The 18,726-nt window shown below is 34.6% G+C and overlaps 1 protein-coding gene across 1 annotated transcript; it reads right to left on the bottom strand.

Annotated features, from left to right (window-relative positions):
- Positions 1–1,079: 1,079 nt before the first annotated feature.
- Positions 1,080–12,481, bottom strand: Smp_057360 (serine/threonine kinase; the record flags this gene model as incomplete). The annotated part of the gene is made up of 7 exons (XM_018798683.1): positions 1,080–1,103; positions 1,224–1,454; positions 2,390–2,578; positions 4,094–4,218; positions 5,934–6,095; positions 7,310–7,490; positions 12,026–12,481. 7 exons carry the CDS (start codon positions 12,479–12,481, stop codon positions 1,080–1,082), a joined length of 1,368 nt encoding a protein of 455 aa, XP_018653601.1.
- Positions 12,482–18,726: the final 6,245 nt, after the last annotated feature.

The raw sequence follows: 18,726 nt of genomic DNA on the forward strand, positions 1-18,726 counted from the left end.
GATACCGGTCATATTTCCTTTGAATTGTGGACTGGCGAATCTAAAAGATGTAAGTAAAACTTGAAAATCAGGCTACAGCCGACTAACATCAGGCTAGTCTATTTATGTTTACGAGACTCATTAACGAACATACTACAGAATGAGCACGGAAACGTGTAGTTAATGCTGTAAATAGCATTATCTTACTCTATCCAGATCAAAGAGGGCATACATCTATGGTTGTTCAGTGGTAATCACCAGTCTGTCATGTTGACATTAGCCTGCCAAAAATGGTCAGATTAGGTATCTTTCATACATTAGAAGTAAAACTCATAAATAAAATTTTGTTACTATGCATTCAGAGGAATAATGTCTAGTTACTTTTTCTACATTGGTCAGCCACAGACCTAGTAAGGTAAAATTTATCTAAATTGTTATGTGGCTTAATACATAGATCTCTTTCTATGTTTCTGTAAATTTATGTCTCGTCTGATTCAGTCACCAGTATTTTTACTATATTCTTTGATTATTTTAAAAGTATCTTTTCTATCATAATTAACAGTATATTCAGCACTCATCATACTTTACTATCACTTATTTCCCAGATTAGGTAATCTTCAATCGAACATTTGATATGGTCACTAATGGGATTATTTCACTCGTTCTACGTTACCTTTTTTACGCCGATCATCGATCTCGTAGTCTCATCTGAACTACAATCTAATTCATGTTTACACAGAGAACTCGTGTTAACAAGTAGCTTCTAGACAACCATTGAATCTAAGGAAGTATTGGAGAGCTATTACGTCCAACTATGGTATTTCCTAGCATTTTCAATCTACGGCTGGTGAATTTATTGAATGTAATGTATTGGATGCAAACTTAACGGTTTGAAGATTCAGTTGTGGATGCGTACTGCAGAGAATTCCAATAATATGGTTTAATAATTGACCAGTGCTTCCGGCTTTTCAATGGCTATCTATGTACAGTCAGTCCATGATCTAAACTATGAAGTTTATTTAGTTAAGTTCAAAACTCATTTTCAGTTTGATTACTTATTTAGACTCAGAACTACATGTGAATTTATTTTTTAAAAAAGTCTATTCATTGACTTTTTCAAATATCTAAATAAAGCATAAGTAATTGGGAATTATTCATTATTCAAGAACTGTTTAGTCTATCTGGATTAAAAATAAATGTGGAGTAATATTGACTAGGAAAAACGTAATCACTTGATAACATACTTGTTCTTCATCTAAACCTGCCTCTCTAGACAATGCTTTCACAACACCAATATCAAGTTTACGTTCAACCCTTTCTAGAACTTCCTCTTTAGCTATTTTACTATGTTCCGGATGTTGATGACGAAATAAAACTTCAAATTGGCGTTCTTTTGCTTGTTTTTGATATTTGTTCATAAGTGATTTGTAATGTTCCACATTTGGAGACTCTTGCATCCATGCCGTGGTGGTAACCTGCGATACAAATTAATAATAACAGAATATCATTCACACCTAAATAATTTAAAATGGGTTAAATATGATGATACTAAATAAATTTTGCAGTGTACAATTTGACAAAGTAATTTCCGTAAACATTAGGCTTGTCAATAAACAGCTTTTATCATGAGTTACAAAATCACTGGGAAAGAGGTAACATCTATTCTGTTCTACTAGTTGTTACATGAAAATAGAGTTGTTCATAATAAAAATAACAGTGGTAACAGTCACAATAATAGTCTGTCGACAACTTCGAAATTATATTTCTAAATAGATCAAATTATTTGGAACTGTGGACTACTTCTTAAAAACACAATCCGATCAGTCGGAAGAATTGTAGCCCAGACGTTCAGGGAAGATGTGGAGTATCTAAAATTCTGTAGTGACCGATGCTCCCCATGATATTCAAACTTATGTTACCAGGTACTGTGAGTAGTAACATGCATAGGACATAAATCTTGGAAATATTATTGATGTCTTTTATGACCTTAGTTACATATTATCTACAAAAAATGTTGTTTTTTTCTGGGTTAAAATCTAAGATTTATTATTTTCACAATTTATTGGTTGCTGTGCACTAAGCTATGTATGAGACAGTATAATACGCACATCTTTAAATATAATATTCTGAATTTAATTTCAGAACTTCTTAATAGTTTATCTACAGCCATTAACTATACAAAACAGTCATTCAATCTACAATAATTTGTTTAATGTCAAATAAGATTAATTATTTATGATTGTATAGAAAGTAGTCCTTCATAGATCAATTTATGCTTACAGTGGCTCTTTTTTTATTATGTGTACCGATCGGAAGAGAAGAAAAATAGAAAACTTAATTCAACTTTTATTTCTGTTCATGAGAGAGAACAATCCCATTTGACTTAAATTGATAATGTATTTATACTCACCTGTCTTAATTTGTATCGTCGAATAGGATCCACTTGCAACATACATCGTATAACTTGTTCACAAGAAGTTGATAAATAAAATGGAAAACGTACAAGACCACGAAGTACTTGTGTACGAATATCACCAAGGGATTCACCGGGAAATGGAAATGAACCACAAACAAGAATATATAAAATAACACCTAAGCTCTAAAACATAGAAAAAAATTAATGTAAATGACATTATTTTTCATAATCGATATTTCATCAGAAATGTTTTCTATACATAGATTATAATTGTCAAGGGTTCATAAACAATTTTCAGTAAAAATATTTCGAATTGATTGTATTCACGAAAATTCAAATGAAGTTACATTGGACAGATGAACCAATCAGCACTGTATAGACAATTTTTAATTTATTGTGTCAAATTTACAAGGTGGAAATCTTTGTAAAGATGTACAGTCGACGTGTGAACTCTACCGTGATATGCCAGTGAACATTTGTTTACAGCTAGGTCTCGCGATCTAGCTTCCTCCAGATTAACAAATACTTTCAGTAGCGTTCTAGGAGTCCAAATGGTTCTCTTAACAAATCCGTTGCTTTCTGGATGGTAGGTAGTTGTTCGTGTTTTGTGAAATTCCAACACTTGACATATTTCTTTGTGATAATGTACAGTCAAATCGTTCAAGATTAATAAGTTAAATTTTACTGCACGATCAATTTGAAAATTATAAACACTAAAAAAGGAATAACAAGTTGATTTACTGCCAATGTTTTCTAGATAAAAAGGAGTCAGCGATTAGGAGCAAAAGAAAACAAAACTAGCAAGGAGGTCATCACTTCTTCATAGTAGATTTTTTAAAAGAAGAAATTAGTTACCCAATTATTAACCTTTTCATTTGTCATTTATATTATTGAGTTGCATTCATTGTATCCATTTCATTATTTCAATTCGAATTCTTTTGCTTCCTGTTAATTTAATTATGTATTAACATAGTACAAACAATATATGTTGGCAGAGTTCATTTTGCCTATTTAAACGCTTGTCTGAGTGAAATTATAGATAGACGAGGACGTTTAAAATGTTTTGCTTAAGATACTGGGAAATAACTATTTACCACTAAAATAAATGTTTTCCAAAAACATTTGTTTCATATAGTCAATGATAGTCATCGATTCCCGTTAATGTGAAAGTAAATCAGTGAAATGAACATTAGGGAAGAGAAATTAACGTCGAATTTGGTAGAATGTCTTGTATACAGGATGTAGTTCAAAATTGGGAATTGATGTGGAAGACTACAATGAACAGAATGATACTGAACATAACATCTCAAGGAAGATAAGGAATGAATGGAATTACGTCTTAACGTAAACTTCAGGTCATATCTCTCATAGTCTTCAATCATAGATTACAACCACTGCGCAGGTTCCGAAAAGGACCTTTGATAATGCAAACAGCTCAGGTCAACAGTTAATTACTGATAGTTTATGTCTCGTTTTTGTGCGACCACGCTTCGATGTTTTTCAACATGCACATATATCAGTTAGATTAGGTGCCAAGCTAGACTTTGTTTAAGCATAAACAACCCATTGGAACCACCTCAGTCGATGGAAATGATGTTCAGTGAAATAATTTATTACATATTCATGAATATTGAATTGATAATCTTTGATAAGCCATATAAGACAAATATTCTACGTATTATGAAATTCGCAACGTACCCATACATCGGCCAATGTTCCATCGTATGGTTCACCTTTAAATAATTCCGGTGCAGCATATTGAGGACTTCCACAATGTGTAGATAATAATTGATCGTTTTGAAAAAAATTGCAAAATCCAAAATCTATCATTAAATTGGAAAGAGATTAGCTAAAATATACTGGTAAGTTATTTTGTTCGAACAAAAATTACGTGATCTTTAGCTTAATAGTTCCTATTTTGAGAAGAAACTTTGATGATCGGTGTGCTTTTTTGACATGTAATGAGAGGATTTATTTAAAACCTAGGATAAGTTATAACTATTTATGTGATTTGATAACACAATAATCATCTCTTGAACTAGAGATTCAACTATGAAAGGTAGTTGGACTTCAATTAAATCTCCTGCATGATGTGATAATGGATATGAAAAAAATATTTTTATCACTTGGAATTTGTAGAACACAAAAGAATAACTGTAATAAAAGTACTTCGAAAAAACTTATTAAATAATTATTAGTATAGGGTTGTAGAGATTGTTGAATTTCGTCGAAACCGTGATCCGTTCAGTGTTAGAAAACCATTGAAAATCTGGGAGCCATGGACATCTGTTTCGTTTGAGAATAGGTCTCCTCATTAGTGTACATCCACGATCCCGCACAATGGAATCAAATTCAGAACCTCCAGTCTCGCACGCGAACGCTGAACCTCTAGATCACTGAGCCGGAATCCGACGGTGTTATTGTCTGACTTCAATCAATCCACGTTATTGCCCCACCATCTTTCATTTTCTTAGGTGAGTAACTGCCTCACACCCAATACAGTTGAACTCCACTGTTCATGGATTCTCATAAGAACTGAATTCTTTCTCGAAGCTAGTCACTAGTGAGCACATGATAATTATCAGTATAGGGGTTGTGGAAATAATTGAATTTCATTGAAATCATGAACGGGGGGATGTAATTTCCCATATATTTGACAGGAAATTTAACGTTATTTATGAAAAATAGCTAGTAATGCAATGAATAATTCTGATTTGTTTAACAGAAGGGATCCATTCTGTTGGTTGGTATAAAGTTTATATTAACAGCAGCATATACTTATAAGCTGACCACTTTTTAAGCTTTTGAATCAACGTTTTAGTGACTATATTTTATGATTATAAAATAACCGACCATAGAAAAAAACTCGCATAACAACGGCTAGCGTTGAATAGATTAAGGAGGCTTTTAGTAAAATATTGATAAGATTCATAATAATGATAATAATAATAGTAATAATAGCTCTATTGATGATAATAAATTTTAGTGCAGAAATAGTTCTTGGAATAAATTGTAAAATTCAATCCATTTCCCAAGTGTGCGTTTCATATGCACGGATTTAAGCTTTATTGTTTGAATATGGGCTATTGGTACAACTCGTCTGATCTAATTTTGATCAATTTCTTAGACAACCTCTTACTTTTACCTACATATAACAAAATAATTTGAATCACTAACACTTTAGAACTTTAACTAGTTCGGGAGCAATCTCCCGAAACCACCACACAAGATGACTAATTTCATATTTTGTGCAACGGTTACACTTCTCAAACATGATCCTATACAGTAATAAGGTCAAAACAGTCTGTAGATGCAGTTTTGTAAGATGTGAAACAAATTTCCGCTGATTTCACGAAATAATAATCACAATAAATGACTGAAGTTGAAAAGTATAGATGTGCGCTGTTAAAAAGTTCCAAATAAGAATGGAACTATTAACCAGTCATTTTTGATTTTCCAAGATTAACACTCAATTTCAAATTGAACAAATCATCAGTTACTTTTAAATCTTTGAGCCATATGTGCGAATGTAGCTTACCGGCAACTTTAATTTTGAAATCAGCGTCTAATAAAAGATTTTCTGCTTTTAAATCTCGATGTACAATACCTGAAGCATGACAGAATTCGATTGCACAAACAATTTGCCAAAATAATTCCCTAGCTTCTTTCTCCGTAAATGCATGAGATAGACTGATGTGATCTGGTAGAATGGAACATAAAATAAATTAAATTGACAAATGACTATAGTATGTAATTAGTATGTATGTTTATAGTAATATTTAAGCTATACAAATCAGTCCATAAAATATTACGGGTGGTAATAATTATATCTGAGCAAGATTTTTAAAAGTTCTGTGTCAGTGATCTGTGATTGGTTAAATAAGAAACCGGAAAACACTACCTGACCAGTGATATTGACCAAGTATCGCCCATTATCACAAATTCACCAGTGTTGAAGTTGTTAACAAATGGTTTCAACCAAGTATTATAAAGTTATCACGCTTGTCGTTAGAACTGGGGTTTCTAGACTCAACCCTTGTGGTATCATGGGTATGCACCACTAAGTCATGCATTGCTTGTCGAACAGTCGTTTAGTGCTTCATAATTTTTGCCAAAAATAATCTTTAACTCATATATGTATTCATAAAATCCATAATAACCTCTTTACTTTATAAATGCTTATTACACAATAACATTTTGACGATTTTATCTGTGAAGTATATTATATTACTGTCCATTGAGTATCAGTATGAATAAACCTGAAATAGTTGGTGCTTAAATGTATGTTGGACAGATAGCATCATATTAATCAATAACCTTATGTTCTTTATCTTTTACACTTTTCTATCTTCATATCATTGTTTTAGTTTTAAAGTCTGATCATTTCAATGTCAGATTTTCTGTTTAGTGTCAGTTAACTAATGAACCATTGTATGTGTATCATGAGAATCAATGTGAAAAATCATATCAGTAAATTAATATTCACAAAGAGTACCATCTCTGAAGAATACTGATATCTGATTGAATCAAAGACAACTAAAGTTCACAGACTTCTTAAGAATGAATGTAGCACAATAGTAATCGGTGTTAAGCAGGCTTAGAATGTGAATGTCGATCACGTAACAACAAAAACGAAATTTACTGTTCAGAAGATAGATTGAAGCCTATGAAAACGTTATATAGAAAAATATGTAGAGGAACTTTAGTTTCAAGAAGCCGAATCAATTTTATTCAGAAGCAACGTTTAGTTAATTCTTTTTAAATCTTATGCAAGGTAAAAGTATAATCGTCGAAATAAGATTTGTGAGCATTTGAAGTAACATAGTTTCCCATTGAGATAGAGTCACTTTGTGTGGTGTCTTTTTCAGTAACATCAAAAGTAATGATCTGACAGATGAACAAAAGTAAGCTCACCGAATACCTCTCCTTTACTGGCATATTCAGTAACCATAAAAATATTTGATTCTGTTTCCATAACATGATATAGACGGATAATATGTGGATGTTGACAACGTTTCATAGCTTCAAGTTCTCGAGAGACTTTACCAAGATTTTTAGAACCAATCAAATCTTTGTTCATAATTTTGATGGCAACCTAGAAAGATAAAAATAAAAGAAAGTAAGAAGCGATGGAAAAAAATGTATTCAAATTGTCGCTTAGTTGAATTCATTCAGGAAAAACACATTTTTGATCTTTAAAAGAATTGAAACTTCTCTTTCTCCTACACTGTTTTGTAAGTGATTCGCTACAAATGTATAAAAAATGATTCTTTCAATTTGAAACCATCTCGTATGGTATTAATTTTAGCGTACATACAGTACACATAAAGTAAAGAAAAAAACTCAGTAGATGACTGATCAAATGCGAACTTATAAGAAGGACTATCGAGTAAATTTGTTGCATATTCTCTCAAGATAATACTAAGCTGCTTAGATCAGAATGACGTAAAGTGGTATGTGAGCGCGTGAATGACCCACAGCAAACGTAAAATATTAAGGAAGTAAGTAAAGTCTGTATTGATCATCGCTTATTGTGAGAATGTAACTTCTCATATTTTGTACTGTCGGATAACTAAAACCTAACTATTAACTGAAATTACATCAAAAAGGGTCAAGTGATATGATCAGCAAGTAGCAACAAAAGAGTGTAACAAAAAAAGACTGTAAATAATAAAGCACAATACTTTCCGACACTGGCTAGATCACTTCATATAGTTTAACAAGTCTATATATTCCACTTTTGAAAGCTCTGATAAGAGTTTAAAATTTATCTGTTAAAATGTCTTCGCTAATACATCACATTCAGATGTTTAGAAAATGACAATTAAACGACTGTAAAATGATGACTATATAATGTTACGCAGATTGAACCTATTTTACTTTGAATAATTAAAATGATGAAAATGAATAAATGCCAGATCATAAACAAAGTTTAAACTTATTATGTTACATTTCATTTGACATGTTGAATGCTCTTTACACGAAGAAAAACAGAATTCTAAATTTGAGAGTTTATTTATTCATTTAAACTTATAAACATTGGTACGGAGAGGTACCAAATATAGATGTGCCACACAAATCCTTTTATTTGTGCGGGGACGGGAATAATGCCCGGGCGCGCAAACTGAAGAATGTTCTTTTCTTAGGAGGCCAACACCCGACGCTTTGACCTAAATGTCTAATCCATAGGGCGGTAGAGCAACGTTAAGAGATGCAGTCCCATATTAGCCAGTGACCAACAATAGGTTTATAGGCCATTTATTTGCTCAGGATCCTGGAGCCTGGTTTCCCAACTCCCCTAGATGAATCCTAGAAATCCATCAACCCGGTTGAAGCATTGGACGTTCGCTTTTCGTTCTCTCAATTTCATAGACAGCATCCCCGCCACGAGAAGGCAGTGTGTAGGATATCCCTATTAGTTGATGTATACGCGTGATCATGTGAGAACATTTCGAGGACAGCTGACTCTCCCCACACCCAGCCGTATAGGGCATTTGAGGGCAAAATTTAAGAATTCCTTGAAGTAAACTCTACATGCTAGTCATTTCAATATTAAATATCTTTTATTTTATTTTCCCAACAATCCTAAATTCATAAATTTCAGCACCGAATGACGTATTCACTTTGAAAGTAGTTATCAGTTTAAAACTATGAAAAATACTAAATCTCCACAAAACCCCTTCTGATAATTAACATAAATTTGAATTGATAGTTGTAGAATTCAGTGAGAACGGAATGAAAAAGAATATTCTTTATTCATGTACCTATCCTCTAAATATAATGAAAATTCTTAAATAATTACTTGAAATATTCATGAAATCCTGTCTTATAAGAAATGTATTGATACTTTTTTATATAGTTGAAGTCATGAGTCAATTGAAGCTAGACCACCATCGAAAACCTGGAAGCCCTGGACGACCGTTTCGTCCTATTGTGGGACTCCTCGGCAGTGCGCATTCGCGATTGCGCCTCACGAGAGTCGAACCTAGGACTTATCAGTCTCGCGCGCGAGCGCCTAACCATTAGACCAGTGAGCCGGCATTCAACGGTGTTAATATCTAACTTCAACTGATCCACGAAGTTGAGCAACCATTCACGAATGTCTTCAGTGAGTTGATATCTCCCAACAGACCTGGTTATTGATGATAAAATTTTCACAATATCCTTGATAATAAATCAGAATTGAATCCTTCCTCAAATATGTAACTCATACTTAATTACTTACTTACGCCTGTTACCCCTCATCGAGGAGCATAGGCCCCAAAACAGCATTCTCCATCCAACTCTGTCCTGAGCCTTCCTTTCCAGTTCTTTCCAGTTGTTATTCATCCTTTTCATATCTGCTTCTATTTCCCGGTGTAGTGTGTTCTTTGGCCTTCCTCTTTTCCGCTTCCCTTCCGGATTCCAAGTTAGGGCTTGCCTTGTAATGTACATTGGTGATTTCCTTAATGTATGTCCGATCCACTTCCAACGTCTTTTCCTAATTTCCTCTTCAACTGGAAGCTGGTTTGTCCTCTCCCATAAAACGCTGTTGCTGATAGTATCCGGCCAATGGATGTTGAGTATTTTGCGTAGACAACTGTTTATAAATACTTGTATCTTCCTGATGATGGTCGTAGTAGTTCTCCACGTTTCAGCTCCATACAGTAGGACTGTCTTGACGTTCGTATTGAAGATTCTCACTTTGAAATTAGTTGACAGTTGTTTTGAGTTCCATATGTTCTTCAATTGTAGAAATGCTGCCCTTGCTTTGTCAATCCTCGCCTTTACATCTGCATCCGATCCTCCTTGTTTATCAACGATGCTCCCCAGGTACTTGAATGTTTCCACCTCTTCCAGAGTTTCGCCATCAAGTGTGATTAGGTTGGTGTTCTCCGTGTTGCATTTGAGAGTCTTGCTTTTTCCTTTTTGAATGTGGAGGCCTATCGATGCGGAGGCTGCTGCTACATTTGCTGTCTTCATCTGCATTTGTTCGTGTGCATGAGAAAGGAGGGCTAGGTCATCTGCGAAGTCCAAATCATCTAATTGATTCTGAGAAGTCCATTGTATTCCGTATTTCCCTTCAGATGTCGAATTCTTCATAATCCAGTCAATCACTAGAAGGAAGAAGAATGGGGAGAGTAGACAGCCTTGTCTGACTCCGGTCCTTACTGGAAATGCATCTGTCAGCTGTCCTCCATGCACCACTTTGCTCTGTAGTCCATCGTATGAGTTTTGGATAATGTTGACAACCTTTTCAGGAACTCCATAGTGTCGAAGAAGTTTCCATAATGTTCTCCTGTCCACGCTGTCAAACGCCTTCTCATAGTCAATGAAGTTGACGTATAGTGATGAGTTCCACTCAACTGATTGTTCAACGATGATCGATAGTGTCGTAATCTGGTCTGTGCACGACCTATCCTTACGGAATCCAACCTGTTGATCCCCATGTTCGGCGTCTACTGCGTCTTTCATCCGATTCAGCAGCACTCTGTTGAAAACTTTTCCTGGTACTAATAACAAACTGATGCCTCTGTAGTTCTCACATTTGCTCAGATCTCCTTTCTTTGGTATCTTGATGAGATATCCTTCTTTCCAGTCCATTGGCACTTGTTCCTCTTCCCAAATCTTCTTGAATAGAAGGTGAAGCATGTTTGCAGTTACTCCAATGTCTGACTTCAGTGCTTCTGCTGGTATATTGTCAGGTCCTGCCGCCTTCCCACTTTTGATTTGTCTGATGGCCATCTTGACTTCTTCGATCGTTGGTGGAGTGACATCTATAGGAGGGTCAGTGTGTGCTGCTTCGATGTTCGGTGGATTCAATGGGGCCGGTCTATTCAGCAGTTCTTCGAATTATTCTGCCTATCTTTTCCTCTGTTCTTGAATCTCAGTGATTGTCTTTCCTTCTTTGTCCTTGACTGGTCTCTCTGGTTTGCTATATCTTCCTGCCAATTTCTTCGTTGTATCATATAGTTGTCTCATATTCCCTTCTCTTGCAGCTTTTTCCGCCGTCGTTGCTAGTTCTCCCATGTATTTCTGCTTGTCGGCTTTAATGCTTTTCTTTACTTCCCTATTTGCTTCTGCGTAGTTTGCTTGTGCTTTGACTTTCTCTGCTCGTGTTCGACTGTTGTTAATTGCTAGTTTCTTGTCCTTCCTTTTTTGAATTTTGTCCAGGGTTCCCATAGAGATCCATTTCTTGTGATGATGCTTCTTAGGACCAAGAACCTCCTGACACGTTGAAGTTAGTGCTTCTTTTATCCCTTTCCAGTTGTCCTCCAAAGTAGTTTCTTGTTCTTTCAGTAGATCTTGTAGAGCTTGGAACCTGTTGTTGAGTTATCTTGAATTCATTGAGCTTGTCAATATCTCGAAGGAAGGCTGTATTGAACCTTTATAGTGCTGTTTGTCCAGTTGTCCAGTGTTTCTTTAGCTTCAGTCTCATGTAACTCATAGCCGTTGATAAACTATTGAAAATCTATCTCTAAATACGTTAGTCAAATTGCTCATTCACTAATCTTCAGAGAATGCAGCAATTGTGCAATTTACAAGTGAAACGGTGCAGTGTTGAGTACAAATAGAATTTTGAGCAAAATTTAATTTCTACTCAATCAGTTACAATAAAATACAGTTTCAGTTTGATTTAAATAAAGTTACCTTTACAGATAATTGAGAATGTTTGCCTAATTTCACCACAGCAAAATTACCTCGACCAAGTGTGGGACCTAAATAATATGGACCGATACGTTGAGGACCATTCGGCTGAACAGTGTTATTGTTATTTGATTCAGATACGTTATTAGAATACCCAATTGTTGGCATCCCATAAACACTTGTTCCGGGCACCGGCGCAGTTATTGTCGCATTTATTGCTTGTTTTGAACTGTGATTATTATTGTAATCTTGTTTAGACTCTTCTAAGGTTGATGAAGATGTGATATTCATGAGTGATTGTTCATTTTTTGTAGATAGAACTGGAAAATTCGACATTTGTTGTTCACTGTCTGTTTCACTGATATCTATCAAAAAGAAGATAATGACTGAGCGTATAAGAAACAGAAATTTTGTACAAATAAAATTTTGGGTTAAAACTTCCAGATCTTTACTCATCATATTATAAAAAGGTCAGTTGTCTTTATATTTAGTTGTATTCTCTACCAGATCAGTTGAAACTTAGACGTGAAAAAAATGGAGTATTCAGACTATTAAACACTTTAATGACTCTTTTCTTATCTTTTGAACATTTTAAAAGTGATCATTATAAAACCGAAAATCTTTCTTAACGAAGATAGGATCTGTATTGATAGAGACAACTCCTTAAATGTATTTCGTAAGAAAGAAGATAAAAGAATTCAGGAACAAGATAACAAGAATAAAGATAAGAGTATTCATATTATAATAACCCGTTTGATTTTTGATTTCTCAGGTACTTTTAAAACGATCTTCAATATTTTATTTTTTTCTTTTTGATTTATTTATTATTTTATTCTTTCAAAATCTAGATCTACTCATTTTCATTCATGTATAACACTAGTTCATTCAATATAATCAGGTAAATACCGTAATATGATGTTTATATGACAGAAAATCAAGTATCAAATGGTCCTATTACTGTTGAATTTTGTCGAAATAATTTTATTAATTTAATAAAAGGGGTACAGTTGAGAGAATAAAGGTATATTTTGAAACAAACGTTCCGTGAACTACTCACCATTTTTTCTTTTGCATAAAGTTTGAGAAAATTGAGCCAATAAATTATCACCATGAATTGGACAGATCAGTCCTGTTCATTAAAAAAGAACACATTGGTTAAATAAATTGAAACCTAACTTATAATTTATTTGAATCTGTATATATGTTAAGTGAAAATTTAAGATCTGTGATCAGAATAAATATGGGTCAGATAGGGTGAGAGAGATATGATAGTGCAATTACAATTCGATCAAGTGGAAGATTAAATTGTGTGAAAAATTAGTAAGACGTAACAAGGAGGGATCAATGTGAAGTGAATGGATCATGTATAGGGGAGATTAATAGTGATGTTTAACCAATTGTCATAATAATAATAATAATAAAATACAAAGATTTGTGAATAAAGATAAGAGAGACAATTACATTTGGCTACGAAAGGTCGTAAGTACATAGTCAAATTAGGCCATCCAATAGCTAAGATTACTATTGATTAATTGGCCTTGTGGTTGACCAAGGGAGGAACAGGGGTTGGAAATATTTCTTCTGTACACATAGCTCCGGTTTCTTCATCCTAATGGCTACTGCCTCCGCCGTTTGAAGGACTTCAAGCCTGACAAGCTTTGGCCAAAAATTACTGACCCTATAAATAATTGAAAAGGATTGGTTTATACTGGCACTATGACCAGTTTGTACTAAATGGGCCAATATCGAGCTGTTTACTTTCTTCACCAGACCTGTACTTAGCCACGCTGGGAGGTGTTCACGAGCACGAAAATGTAAATTCCTAGAATTTCGACCAACATAACTTGCTCCACAGGAGCAGTCGAACTGATAAATACAAAATGAGGTGGTCATTCTAGGTAATTCATCTTTTAGCCTCGGTGTCACCATTGGGCGCGTAGAAAATACTAAACGTAGTTCACCGGCGTTGAAAGATTATTGGGTTGATCTGCTTGATCTCTGAGTTAGTATTTCGCTACCTGCATCACCTCTGAATTGTAGCATGAACAAGGACTTCTTCTTGACCGTTTGAATTCCGCCTATTTTCACTTTCATGATCATATATTTAATTATATACTTTCTGGGGTATCCGTTCTCCCTCAGAGCATTATGCAAGGTGTTTAGCTCATCTTCAACTACATCTGCTGAACATATAGTGCGTATTCAGTAGCTAAGGGTTTTGATCAGGTTTCGTTTGTACTGTAGAGGTACAAAGCCAAGGAAATGTGTATACTGCCCAGTTCAAGTACTTTTTCTGTTTATATTTCATTTTAACGATCCATCTGCTCTCTTAGTTAAGAGGACGTTCAAATAGACTATTCGGCCATCACTCTCATTCTCCCATGTAAACAGAATGGCTGGATGCACTTCGTTAAACTGCCTAAGCACGTCTTGCTGTGATATATTATATTTACACAGGACGAATGTGTCATTCATATATCAACAGTAAAATTTGAATTTTTGAATAATCTTTTTTAGTGGACCGTTCTCTAGTCTGGCTAGAAATATATCAGCTAGTATAGGGCCCAGAGGTGAACCCATTGCAACACCATCTGTTTGTCTAAATATTTCTCCGTTGAATTTGAAATCCACATTCATGGTGCATTTCAGTAATAACTCTTTCACGACATTAATAGGAACTGTAGTTTCAATTTCATTTCCAATCAGTTGTTCCCCTATATATTCTACGGTCTCTATGAGTGCGACATTTGTGAATAGTGATGTTACATCCAAAGACATCATCTTTAGTCCCAAAGTATTAGCATTTTTGACTTTATCAACAAATTGAAATACATCCTTAACACTATGTTTTACCAGCTTTTCGTGGATAAAGTTACCAACCATTTAGCTATAGTATGATGAGGAGAGTTATACATATCCAAAATAGGTCGTAATGGGATCCCCGGTTTGTGTACCTTTGGTAATCCATACAATCTTGGCAGGTGGGTTCCCACTGGTTTAATCATTTTAACCTAATTTGACTATGTACTTACGACCTTTCGTAGCCAAATGTAATTGTCTCTCGTATCTTTATTCACAAATCTCTGTATTATTATTATTATTGGTTAAACAACATTATTAATCTCCCCTAGACATATTTCATTCACTTTGCATTGGTCCCTCTTTGTTACGTCTTACCAATTTTTCACACAATTTAATCTTCCACTTATAATTGCATTGCAATTTATTCTTAAACAAGACATCATTTGAGCATCAAACTAGATTTACTTTTCATTTGTATATATTCACCCCTCTCTTAAAAATACGTTTAAACCACTGTAGCCACTTTTGGTCTACTTCGCTTTATTAGACATACAAATTTCAAGTTATGATTCAATTTTGAGAATCCCGTAGAATTTCCAGGTCAATTTTTCCAACTTAATCTGAAATTATTAATACAAACTCAGTTTATCAATTACTACGGAAACTTTCAATTAGTTACATTAACAGACGTCAACAGAAAGAAACAGTCAACAAATATGAACATGGGGAACGTGCAGAGACAACCAGTAAAAATAAGTTTTAATAGAATAATCTGATTAGGAGGTTGTGGAAAATTCTTGATAAGCTCATTTTTATTCGAAGTAGGCGCAGGAGATGTTGTCCAGTATGGCAGTTAAAGCTGAGGAATTAAACTGTTTGGCCTAGGACAAATGACACCAGAAAAGTTTTTCCCTAAGCTATAAATTTCCATATGTCAGGGTTAATGAGTGTAAGTATATTATCAGATTGTGACTAGCAGTGAGATCTATGGGAACTGTTTCATCCTACTTAGAACTCATGAAATGAATCCACCTAGATTACTCTGTTAATCCCCACTCTGATACCCGAACCCAGTATCTATTCCTTCAAACTTCAACCCATTCACTAAGCTACTGGCTTGATCAGAGGGTAAGAATTGCAAGGCTTGAACATATGCCAGGAGAGATAGGCGTAATAAAGTCTTCGAAATCAACAATGGAGAGATACGAGTTTTAACAAATAACGAAAATTAGTTAACCAATTGGCGTGCATGATGAACAAAACTTCAGAAATACTCGCAAAATTCTCCAATCATTAATAAGAAATTATGAATAGTTTTAATTGTCGATTGATATCAGTTGGAGAACCATGAAAAATTAGAGCGGATCTAAGAATCGTTTCCCCATAGCTCGGGACCACTCATTAGCGCACACAAACGTTCACGATAATTCATGATCAAAGTTAACTATAAGTTATACGAAATCCCCATGAAACGTAATGATATCTTCTAACTTGATTTCGGCTGATAGATATTTTATATGATTAGAAAATTAAATTACTACATTGAACCTAAATCCAAACGTTTCAGATATTTAAATGAGGAAGTTATGAATTAATATATTAGTCATAAGTAGGTCAATATTCCCACTTATCATGTTCGTAAATATATACATTCTCGACTTTACAACATAATCGATATCATAAATAGATCAATGTTAGACCACTATTGAAAATCTGGGAGCACTAGATGGCAGTTCCATCCTACTATGGGTCTCCTCAGCAGTGGGAACTCAATATGCCAGGACCTTCGGGATCGGTTTATGATCTTAATTAAAACTCAACAATCTCTACAATCCTATACTAAATATTTATAACATGGTTTTTTAAATAAACCAATCAACTAGTAATCATAATGTAAAAGGAAATGTAGAAAAAGGAGAATGATGGGGATGAATTTGAAAGGACGATAATGATGTTGGTGTCGAGGAGAAAAATGTGAAAAAGATTGGAATAAAATAGATACGAAAGGGTGGAATCTAAATAAAAGTTGATCATCAAAATAAAAATAGGAAGAAAGCGTTTCATGTATAAAAATGTACAACTATATATATATATATCATACACTTATTAGTCTACAAGGTGAAAAAAAAACTACATCATTTCAACTGAAAATACATAGTAGTAACATGCCGACATCTCACAGACTTACGTGGCCATAAATTATGAGGGATAATCTGCAATGGCAAATTTTGACTAAAATTGGATAAATCGGTCTTAATAGACGTACTGAGAACAGAAGGTGGCACAGAGTTTATATTGGCATGTGCTGGTGTTCGTGATAAGAGATTAACGAAGTCATTTTTAGGTGTTGGAACAGGTGTTGTGTTCATTTTTACATCATTTGGAACTGAAGAGTCTCCATAATTTTTATGAGCTGCTAGTAATGTAGCATACTGAAGTTGTTCAGCATTTTGAACTGAAGATTCAGCATATAAACTACGACGTATTGCCTGATTCATTATGGCCGTTAATGCGACGCTAGGCAAAGGATGTAAATCTACACTACCAAAGCGTTTTTCACGTGCTTCAGTTTCTTCAGTCGATGACGAAGCACTGCTACCACATATGGTCCCTTTATTAAATGCACTTGAACAAGCCAGCCTAGATTTATCACTACCACTGCTACCATTCTTACCACCACTGCTTTTACTATCTACACTGGTACCCCCCGTTGTCGCACTACCAGTACTACTGCTAGCTCGGCTATCTTGAGGTGGTGGGAAATGAGGGTGGTTACCATAGTGTGGCTTGACAGCTGCTACTGGTGAATGAGAAATAGGCTTGTCAATGGATTCGGTAACTGTTTGTACATCGCTTGGTGCATGGCTGTCTGGTTTTGTTGTAAGATGGCTGTGATTGGTAGACACAGGAACTTTCAGGTTACACTCTTCTCTCTCACTGCAAGAAGTCTGTCTATATTTCAGTAACGGTAAAAAAACAGTAAAGCATTTAATTGAAAAAGATATGAGCAAGTACAAGTATCAAACTTGAATAGGTAGCTGCCTACCTCCAATAATCTGAAAACCCTCAACTGATGTGGTGGGCCTCAATATTTAAAACGTTTCTTTTCAATACGTAGTACTTTATGGTGTCAATTTTGATTTTATTTACATGCCTTTGTAGAATCAGTCCATAAAGAGCTTGTAATAACAGGAACTGTAATTAAAAAAAATTAGAACCTAATTCTTTAAAACGATGTGAATAGCGTCTTTTACGTTACAAGAAATAAGCAACACATAGCAATGTGACTTCGTAGCTTTTCTGCAACAAGTACTGGCGAACAACGCAAAGCTAACAGTTCTTTCGTCAAAGCTCATGTTTTATGACTTCATCAGTCCTGCTATGAAATTACTTCGGTCGTGAATCGGCAAAATAGTTAGGGGGTTACAAAGCAGTTTTTCATAAGCTCGTAAGCATTACAAAAGTCATGTTTTTTCTCATAGAAACCATCGTGTTATACTTGTTTCGCAAATTTGACGAATAAATTCCAGGTAGTTACAAGTTTAATATGAAAGTTCGTGAAAAGAATAAATATAAAACTTATTCAATATACGCAAATCTTATCAATACAAAAATGTACCCACGGGAAAGCGACTTCATCTTGTCCCATTTGTCGAAACAGTTGTGCAGGATGTCTTCTTTTCTGTAATCCTCCATTTTCGGCTTCATTGTTAGCCATCTGTGATAATAACGTTCGAAATCTTAGGTCCTTCTAAAATTAGGGCTAGAGATATTTAGTCAGCTCATCGTAAAACGAGTATGCTCTTAATAATAACACTGTCTATAAGAGGTTGCAAAACGGAGAAATAATAAGTGCCCACTCAAAAACAGCACCTAGAGAAACGTAAAAATAAACACTATGA

The sequence above is a fragment of the Schistosoma mansoni genome, chromosome 7 (genome assembly GCF_000237925.1).
Source record: "Schistosoma mansoni strain Puerto Rico chromosome 7, complete genome".
Classification (NCBI taxonomy): Eukaryota; Metazoa; Platyhelminthes; class Trematoda; order Strigeidida; family Schistosomatidae; genus Schistosoma; species Schistosoma mansoni.